The 10,506-nt window shown below is 46.8% G+C and overlaps 1 protein-coding gene across 1 annotated transcript; it reads left to right on the top strand.

Annotated features, from left to right (window-relative positions):
- The first annotated feature begins 353 nt into the window (after positions 1–353).
- On the top strand, positions 354–9,775 carry LOC106563234 (general transcription factor 3C polypeptide 4). The gene is made up of 5 exons (XM_014128622.3): positions 354–703; positions 4,101–5,837; positions 5,960–6,090; positions 6,759–6,847; positions 7,214–9,775. The coding sequence occupies exons 1-5, from the start codon at positions 398–400 to the stop codon at positions 7,276–7,278; spliced, it is 2,328 nt and encodes a 775-aa protein (XP_013984097.1). The 5' UTR covers positions 354–397; the 3' UTR covers positions 7,279–9,775.
- The last annotated feature ends 731 nt before the right edge of the window (positions 9,776–10,506 follow it).

Genomic DNA, 10,506 nt, shown 5'->3' with positions numbered 1-10,506 from the left:
TATTGAGTATAGGGTTAGTTGGTAGGATAATAAAAAAATATGTTTATTTATTTTTCTAACGGGGATCCTAATAAATACCATGCAGAGACAGTCATGCTGTTATCTCAACCTTTATCACTGTGTTGTATTATGATACATTGTAATAGTTCATATTCTACCATAAAACATATTCCTAACTCGTTGACTAAATGAAGATAGATACATACTCATGGCTGGATATCAAACTTGCTGATGTTATCTAGCTATCTCTACCTTAATTTAGGCATAACACATTAGTGATCTCTACACCGAAGCTTTGCGGATCTTTTTCCTATTGGTATGAGATGTCCCTCCTCCTCGCCGTAGTGACGGTTCAGGAACTCTGTGGTGACGCGTTGTTTTATTTTTCACATGGAAAATGGCGGCTTGCAGCCCAAATCGCGCTCCGGATAGGGTAGAGGTAGGACAACTTACCGAAGCCGAACGGGAGAATGATCCCTGGGCAGCACTCGGGCCAGTCGTGAAGAGGGATCCGGTGATAAAGCTACTGAGTCCGGTCAGCGGCCTGGAGCCGCTCACGTGGTCTGAGGACCACCGAATCTCGGCCTCTAGCACAAGTGGTATTTCTTTGATGGAGGTAGTGTGCGATGTTCACGGCAATAAGCAAGACTTGGTGCTGCACCGGACCTCCATTCCCGTGCCGGACCAAGTCTGTGAACTGAAGGTGAATCTTTCACACATGTAGCTAGCTAGCAAGCTTGCCTTTGCGTTCATTCCATACATCAAAACCGTGCATTACAAAAATAGAAGTTCTGAAGTTGTTTTTACCTGTCTCCAGCAGAGTTCATTCACAGGAGTAGAGGACTAAACTCCACTCCTTGGTGAATGACGTTTCTGATGACTTACATTTTTACATTTTAGTCATTTAGCAGACGCTCTTATCCAGAGCGACTTACAGTAGCGAATGCATACATTTCATAATTTTTTTCTTCTCCGTACTGGTCCCCCGTGGGAATCGAACCCATAACCCTGGCGTTGCAAACACCATGCTCTACCAACTGAGCCACACGGGACTGAGACTTCACCAACGGATTGGAGCAGAGACCAGGCTTTGTGGAATCTATCTCCTGAAAGGGGTGCAACTTTCACTGGTGATGGGGACATGTCCCCTCCACATTCTGAAATTGCATTTTTGTCCCCCCCCCAGTTTTATCATTGGAATGTGATTCAAAATGTGGCAACGGTCTGAGTGGTGGTTAGGGCTATTTTGGAGTGTTTATCCAACTGTATAATTTAAAAAATATATATTATGCCCAACCCCCCCCCCCACTTCTAAAACCATTTTCCCAAGGTCAATACTTACCTACCTTGTGCCCATGTCTGAGGACTACGGTTTCAGTTCAGGAAAAAGATGGAGGAAGTGAATGCTGAGTTGGAATCAAGCAGCGCGTCGAGCAAAGTTGGTGAAGGCGAATGTTCGGAAGGGACAACAGTAGTATCGAAAACTGGAACAAAAAGGACATTGTCTAAAATTGGCGTGGAAGATAAGTGTATGAATGATAATGAATTGTTTCTTGTTGGGATGCGTTTGTTGAGTAAGGATGCATATGTGGGGAAAGTATGCGCTGGGGAAAGTGGAGTCTGTCAAAGTGACCAGGAGTGGTCTTATTTTTGATGAATTGTATTTCTGAAGAACAGAGGAAGACTGCAGTTTAGCCTCAATATAATCCGAGCAACAGAAGTTTTGTGTTTTGAACTTCGGAGTAGAGCGCCCATCAAAGGAGTCATCTCAGGGGTGACGACGGACGTTCCGGTTAAATCCCTGAAGAGAATTCCCGGTGTGGTTGGTGCCCGCCGTCTGACCCTGATGGGTGAATGGAGAAAAATAAGAAAGTCTGTCGGTGCTGTTGTTTTTTGATAAAGAGCAAATGCCTACACATGTGAAGCTTGGTTATGCTCCCGATTGGCGCAGCAGTCTAAGGCACTGCATCTCAGTGCTAGAGGCGTCACTACAGACCCTGGTTTGATTCCAGGCTGTATCACAACCGGTTGTGATTGGGAGTCCCATAGGGCGGCGCACAATTGGCCCAGCGTCGTTAGGGTTTGGCCGGGGTAGGCCGTCATTGTAAGTAAGAATTTGTTCTTAACTGACTTGCCTAGTTAAATAAAGATTAAATAAAATAGAGAGCTTTCGTCCCCAAACCATTGTTGTGTAAGAATTGTAAAGGATTTGGCCATGTTTCAAGTCTGTGCAGATGGACAGAGTATACTGAAGAACGGTGTGTAGAAGGATGACTGTGTTGCAATTGTGGTGGGGATCATGATCCTGAGTTCCTGGAGTGCCCTGTAAGGGTGAAGGAGATTGAGTTGGCTAAAGTTAGGAGATTCGAGTGACCCCTCTATGCGGAGGCAATTTTAAAAGAATTGAGAAAACAAGTCATGCAAGTGAAGAGATGGTAGACGCACCACCACAGCCTTCTAAAAGAAGTCTAAGAAACTAGACATTATTGTGGCTGCGGCATAAAAGCTTTTGGGACTTAAGGATTTTACATCTGAAGACTTGCAAGGGGTACTGGTGCCGGAAGACCCGCCCTCCCAGGTTCCCCTTGAGCCTGTGTAGGGATCAGATGTTTTTTAACAGGAACATTGTTTGATTTAGTTTATTTAAATATATATATATATATATTATATATAATTTGGGAAATCCTGTAGGTGGTGGGATATACATTAAATAGTGTGATCGTCAAAATACCAAACAAATAAAGGCACAAACACAGACGACAAACATATGCGAATCGATGTAGTCGGAGCTAGATTCCACAAAGCCTAGTCTCTTCTCCACTCCGTTCGTGGAGTCAATAGAAACTCTATCACAGGGGCAGAGTCAGAATATACACACTACATATACAAAAGTATGTGGACACCCCTTAAAATTAGTGGATTTTGCTATTTCAGTCACACCAGTTGCTGACAGGTGTTTAAAATTAAACACACCGCCATGCAATCTCCATAGACAAACATTGGCAGTAGAATGGCCTTACTGAAGAGCTCAGTGACTTTCAACGTGGCACCATCATAGGATGTCACCTTTCCGTTGTTTTTACAAATCATTTCGTCAAGTTTCTGCCCTGCTAGAACTGTCAACTGTAAGTGCTGTTATTGTGAAGTGGAAACGTCTTGGAGCAACAACGTCTCAGCCGCGAAGTGGTAGGTCACACAAGCTCACAGAACGAGACTGCCGAGTACTGAAGCATGTAGTGCGTAAAAATAGTTTGTCATCGGTTGCAACACTCATTACCGAGTTCCAAACTGCATCAGGAAGCAACGTCGGCACAAGAACTGTCAGGAGCTTCATAAAATGGGTTTCCATAGCCGAGCAGCTGCACACAAGCCTAAGATCACCAAGCGCAATGCCAAGTGTCGGCTGGAGTGGTGTAAAGCTCACCGCCATTGGACTCTGAAGCAGTGGAAACGTGTTCTCTGTAGTGATGAATCGCGCTTCAGCATCTGGCAGTCCGACGACGAATCTGGGTTTGGCGGATGCCAGGAGAACGCTACCTGCCCGACTGCATAGTGCCAACTATAATGTTTGGTGGAGGAGGAATAATGGTCTGGGGCTGTTTTTCATGGTTCGGGCTAGGCCCCTTAGTTCCAGTGGAGGGAAATCTTAACGCTACAGCATGGAATGACATTGTATACACTTCTGTGCTTCCAACTTTGTGGCAACAGTTTGGGGATGGCCCTTTCAGCATGACAATGCTTCAGCATGACAATGCCCCCGTGCACAAAGTGAGGTCCATACAGAAGCTGTTGTAGCAACAAAGGGGGACCAACTCCATATTAATGCCAATGATTTTGGAGTGAGCTATTCGACGAGCAGGTGTCCACATACACTACATGACCAAAAGTATCTAGCATCTGCCTGATGTGTTTACTTTTTGACTGATGGCTACAATTAACAATTTATCCCATAGCTGAACATACTATATATTGGACAGGCTAACGTAATCTAGCAATCTAGGTTGATGTTGATGCAAAAAGTTTTGGATTTTAGATATTATCTAAAATTAGGTTACTTATCAAATGAGATTACTTATGACTAACATTTGTTTGTCCACCAGGTGGGTCCAGCAGAAGAGCTGTCGAGGGCCAAAGACAAGTTCTCCAGCTCCAGTGACCCAGCGATGAGCCAGTCCTTCATGCTGGACAGAGTGCTCAACCCCACCGTGGGCGTCCACAAGGGCATCCTGTACACCAGCTGGTCCCCCCTGGGCTGTGACACCAATGGCCGGTGCCTCCTAGCCTCCCTCACCCTGGACCTCCGGCTGACCATCCACAGCAGCACCAAGCGTCTACAGTGGACTGTGGTGGCTGACCTGACCCAGCTGTATGGAGAGAGCCTGGAGAGCAGAGGCTACTCCGTGCAGGGTGGGCAGCCCCCCAAGGCTAACCTCCTGGACCTGGCTGAGCTTCAGAGGCGCTACCGCATGCAGACCCCTGTACGGATGGAATGGTCCAGTGTGTGCACCACGCAGCACGTCCAGACCAACAACGAGTGTAAAGACGTGGGGACGGTGCTGCTGGCCGTGCTGATGGAGAACGGAGACCTGGTGGTGTGGCAGTTTTGCCTGCCCATGCTGGGGAAGGACTCTGTGTTGTCCTGTAACACCATCCAGTCTGGGGTGTTGTCCCCCAGCGTGCTGGCCTGGTGGGAGTACGAGCACAGCGGCCGCAAGATGAGCGGCCTGATCGTGGGCAGCAAGTTAGGGCCCGTCAAGATCCTGCCCGTCAACTTGAAGGCGGTGAAGGGCTACTTCACCCTGCGCCAGCCAGTGGTCCTCTGGCAGGAGTCAGACCAGATCCCTGTACACAACATCAAGTGTATCTCCCTGTTCCACCCCAAACAGAACTGTAACTGTAGCCTGGTGGTGGCGGCCAGGGGCTCCTACCTCTTCTGGTGCCTGCTGCTCATCTCCAAGGCGGGCCTCAACGTGCACAACTCACACGTCACGGGCCTGCACTCCACCCCCATCGTCTCCATGACAGCCAGCCGCCAGGGCAGCTCCATCTACACCTGTTCCATGGACGGGACGGTCAAGAAGCTCACGCCCATCTTTACCGACATGGCTGTGGCCTTTAAGCAGGAGGAGATCGTGCTGCCAGAGAGTATGGCAGGTCGGAGGATGCACGGCATCGCAGTCAGCCCCCACGGGGCATACCTGGCCCTGGTCAGTACTGAGGGGATGACCAACGGTCAGCACCCGGTCTCTAGGCCCTATCAAGTCCAGTTTGTGACCCTGAAGACGCCCAATGACGCGGCGGCAGAGTTGCTGGAGTCCCCGGTCCAGAGCCTGTTCAAACAGACTGACCTGCTGGACCTGGTGCGCTGGAGGGTGCTGAGGGACAAACGCATCCCGGCCCTGCTGCAGGAGGAGTTGGACGACAAGGTACACAACACAGGCTCCCCCTACTTGTGGAGGTTAAAGCTCTTCCTGGTGCGCGTGCTCTTCCAATCCCTGCAGAAGGCCCCTGTGGAGGCACGCTGGCGCCCCACACACGAGGACTCCAAGGTGTTTGTGAAGGACGAGGAGGGGGGCGTCGCGGGAGAGGGTGGAGGAGGGGAAGAGGAGGTGGTGTCAAAGCTGCAGGACCCAGAGGCCCGGGCGTTGGAGGAGCAGACGGGGGAGGTGATAGCTTGGATCGAGGCGGTGGAGGCCCACCTGACCAGGGAGCACATGAAGAGGGTTCTGGGGGAGGTGTACCTCCACACCTGGATCACTGAGAACACCAGCATCCCCACGCGGGGTGTCTGTGACTTCCTCACCAGCGACCCCACGTATGAGGACAGGGCTGCCCAGGTTAGCCCTTCTCTTGTCCTATTCCAGAGCTATAAGCCTGAGCAATAGAGACGACTGTTTGAACATTCGGCTTACCCTGTTGTTGTGCATGATTCAACACGTCTTGCTCTCTGCACCCCCAGGTCCTGATAGGTCACATCCAGAAGAAGATGAACAAGCAGACGTTCCCTGAGTACTGTAGTCTGTGTAAGGAGGTGCTGCCCTTCACAGACCGCAAGCAGGCTGTCTGCTCCAACGGACATATGTGGCTCAGGTAATTGCCATCAACCTTTTCTTCAATATTTCAACCACCAATCACCTGATTCCTGTCATCTAAATCCAGGGTTTCTAATTCTTAGGCCTTCCATATTATTTTCATAATTGATAATTAGTCATTAGTTAATTGCATATACTGATGAATGCCACCGTATCACATTTTATGAGATTTCCACTGTATAAACTAGGGCGCATAAGCCTCTGAATTCTGAACAATACTAAGCAGAAGGAGAAGTCTCCAAAGGTCCACAGACGCTGGGCTGACACTGACGACTGACTCCACACACAGCAGCTAAATGCTTTTTTTGACTGTTTATTATCACAGAACCACCTTTTGATATTTACCTGTGTACTGCTCCTGTCCTCCTCCTCTATCCCACCATACCGCTCAGTAGTTGGATGGGATATGCTGCCCCTGGTGGACAGTTTGGGACAGTCTGCAGCCTCTGTCCCACAGCACATTTCAATAGTCTAAAGTGGTTTCCTCTCCCCATCTCCTAGGGATGTGTTGAGTAAGGATGTCTACCAGGAATTCACGTTCACCTATTCTGTTTTTTCCCTCCCAGTCATTGCAAATGAAGGGAAGGAGACAAGGAGAGGAAACCGCTATTGAGATATCCCTCCTACAGTGTTAGTGCTCATCTAAAGTATGCCCGTTTCTTTTAGGTGTGTGTTGTCCTACCAGGCGTGCCAGACACTCGCGTACAGACGCTGCCTGCTGCAGGATAGCATCGCCAGACTGCCAGTGCCTGAGGGTAAGCAGCTAGTCACTTTCCATCTCACTACCTCTCTATGACACTCACTCCGTCCTCTTTCTCTCTCCAGGGCAGGAATTATCTGGCAGCTCACTCTCATCCTGCTCTCATATCTTCTTATACAGCATTGACACAATATAAGAAAGTACTTGAGAATGTACTTACATTTTTCTCAGCCTTAGTTTTCACTAGTTGTGATGTTTTTTAAATAAGCCTAACACTGCTGAGTGATCAATCTGTTGTCTGTTTACTGCTCAAATAGTGGAGCAGGCGATTTGTGATTGAACAGATGAATCTGAGAAAATACTCAATGTTAGCTTAATTATTTAGTGTGCCCCCTCCCCCCTGTGTCCCTCCTCACTGCAGACCCGGACTGGATCAAAAGGATACTGCAGGGTCCTTGTACGTTCTGCGACTCTCCTCTCCTCTAGGACTACAGGACAGGCTTGTGGAGTGCCAGGGTTACATTGCCTGCAACACTTGTGCGCCTGCTTGGACTAGATGGACAATTTTCCTTATTGTTACTTGTTACTTATTGCCAAGCATTATTTATATGTTTAAATTAATTATACCACAACCTTTTAATTAAAAAAAATAAAGGTTTTGAATATACATTTGAAAACCCACTGATATGAATATGGTTTATTAAGAGAGAAAGTTGAGTGTGTGGAGAAGGATCTAACCTTTTCTCTTGAGTTCACAGACCCATAAGTTAACCTCCTTATTTTCCTCATTTTTTACTGCGTTTCCAAACACGTGTGTTTTTCTGTTAGGCAAAATCAAGGGGAGGGGGCCTTGGCGTGTTTTTATTTTAGGTCTATTTCTGCCATTAGAGAGCAACACATACATATCCTCACTGACTGAGGGGAAACAATCTAAATGGATGTTATTTTAATTGGCAGTGTAAAGCAATTTCCATGCTGCATGTGGGAGAAAAAAAAGTCTCTAAGATGAGGACTTCCGATATTGTAGACAGAGAGAGAGAGAGGAGTGTGAGGTAGGAAGAGAGGGATAGAAAGTGTTTAAAACTGATGCTGTGTCTCCCCTGGGTGCTGATTGTAATGAGATTCCACAGTAATGAGGAACAGAGCCGGGCGGCAGGCAGATGTGATGCTCGTTCTAATCAAGGGGGGGGGGGGTTAGAGTGCATATTGTTAAATACAATTAACCCTTTTTTACTTTGGGAAGGATGTGTACTTGATGTGCTCTCCCCGCCGGTACCCCCCTCCCACTCCTTCCCCATATCTCGGAGACATGGAGGTCAGTGGCCAGTGATCAAAGATGGCGTTGGACCTAGGAGACTGGGCTAGTAACAGCACTGCTCTCCATCTTGTCGTCTCATCCCTTACATCCCCATGCACAGCCCTGGCCAGGCTGAGGGGTGAGGTTCCACCCTCCCTCTGGTGTCACTGGAGATGATAGGCTGCCCTGGGGCTAGCCCTGCGTGAGGAAGCGGCCCGGCTCGCAGCTCTCAAAACTTGATGAGAGAGCCAGAGTTTTACCCAGAATCCTCAGCCCATTGTCATCAGTAGACATGTTCAGAGATTAGTAGTTGAGTAAATTTGGATAATTTGCCTGTGTTCTGTGGTCGATATGGCGGTAGTATGTGTGACACCACAGTATTTTGGCGATCCACACCGAAAATTCGTTTTCAGGTTTTGAATCATTCATTAGAAACTAGCACTTTGCGAATTATTACCGTTCAATATTCTCTCGTTCAAAATGACCAGTGGGGATGTTTTCTTAGACCAACTCTGTAGCGTTATACGGAGCATACATTCTTTCGTAGACAAACTTGCATTATAAGGAGCATACAGGTTTTTCCATCATGTGATTGGCTCCCAGTAAGTGTCTTGTTTGTCAAGGGGAAGTGTTTCTTCAGGTGAGAATGTTCTTGTCGTTGATAGGTGGAGACCAGTGCTGTTAGAGGTTAGCTGTGTTTGGTTGAACAACCTCCTGCTTTAATAGAATAATCTGTCAAAGAGCATTTCCACCAGTAATTACCGTCTCCCCTCCCTTTCTTCCTCTGTCTTAGCTCTCACAAGACTTCAAAAGGAGGATTCTTCTCTATGCATACAATATTTATAGCCTTCATGTCAGTGGCTGGATCGCGTAAAACCTTCATAACATCTTTTCACGCTTTATTGAATATACTATTCCTTTTGTTTATCTAGTTAGAATTTGATATGTCCTATGCTCTTATGTATACAGAACTCAGTGGAGGCTGGTGGGAGGAGGTATAGGAGGACAGGTTCATTGTAATGGAATAAATGGAACGGTATCAAACATATAGAAACCACGTGTTTGACTCTGGTCCTTTCATTCCATTCCAGCCATTACAATGAGCCTATCATTCTATAGCTCCTCCCACTAGCCTCTGATACAGATGCATTTTACAGAACCCAAATATCTCTCCATCCATTTACACTGCAGCTGCTTCATTACACTGGAAAGTCTTATGGGATCAAATCCATCTGGTTTTTGTTTGCATGTTTTTGTGTTCACGTTGATTTCTTACCTCTGTATTTTTGTCATGTTTTGAGCCATTTCGATAACTTCGTTTTGCGTAGTCGGCTCATTCACGCCATAGTTTAGAATGGAAGACTGACGTTGGATAAAGGGTTTCCATTGCAATGTCTCACCTGGACTACCCAATCTTCTGTCCTTTAGTCCTATTTGGCAATCTCATGTCAACTAACGGAGTGCTGTAAAGCCAGAGATGCTGATCCCTATAGTACCCAAATATGACAGCATTCACTCCTCCCCTTATCTAGTGCTGTAAATCCTTTTTGTCCTTGTCACTGTGCTGTTTCACAACTTTCATGTCTCTATCGTATTTCACTGGGTCATCAGGACTTTTATCTGTAACTAAGAGTTCATTGGATGATATTTTCCTGATGTGTAAATAAACTTTTTTAAGTCTTTGTACACATTTGAGTATTTTTCCATTGAATTAGTCTAATATGGAAAAAGTGAATCTTCCATAGTCATTATATTGCCCTAAACAATGTTTGTTTACGTAGGTAACAGACAGTCCCCTAACTCTGCACTCCAAAAATAAACACACAAGAAACATTAGGGAGAACAAATGTTTTTCTGAAGTCACTTCACTCCGCTCACAACCCCTGAGATAATACTTTTCTCTCCTCAGGTTTTAAACTACTCCAAACTGAGGCACATCCTCTAACTAACTTGTCCCTGCTAATGAAGTGAGTCTGGGGGGGTTTGTTTTAAAGCAGACTTAACATGGTCCTTTAAGGGGTAGACTCCTCCTCTCTGTCCCCAGAGGGGCCGGGGCAGTGACCCGAGACCAGTGGTGGGGCTGTGTGGAGAGGAGGAGGGGGACATGTCCATCATTAGAGACGCTGCTTGTTCTTGAGCATGGGGCCGCTGGAGTGGAACTAATACTGAGAAGTAGCAGTACAAGGGCATGAGCAGGGAGGCTTGTGTTTTACTGCTACATTAATTAAGCTCATTCTCAACATGGTGTCGGCCACTCTCAGCCAGAGTTAAATAAGTCTGAGGGGGTGTGCTAAATCCAATTTTATTTGTCAATATGCTTGGTAAACAACAGGTGTAGACTAACAGTGAAATGCTTATTTACAGGCCCTTCCTGACAATGCAGAGAGAAAGAATAGAGAAATAATAGAAAAGTAATA

Source organism: Salmo salar, chromosome 11 (assembly GCF_965601325.2).
Source record: "Salmo salar chromosome 11, fSalSal1, whole genome shotgun sequence".
Classification (NCBI taxonomy): Eukaryota; Metazoa; Chordata; class Actinopteri; order Salmoniformes; family Salmonidae; genus Salmo; species Salmo salar.
Note: the sequence above shows the minus strand (reverse complement) of the source record. Positions and strands in the feature narration are given on the sequence as shown.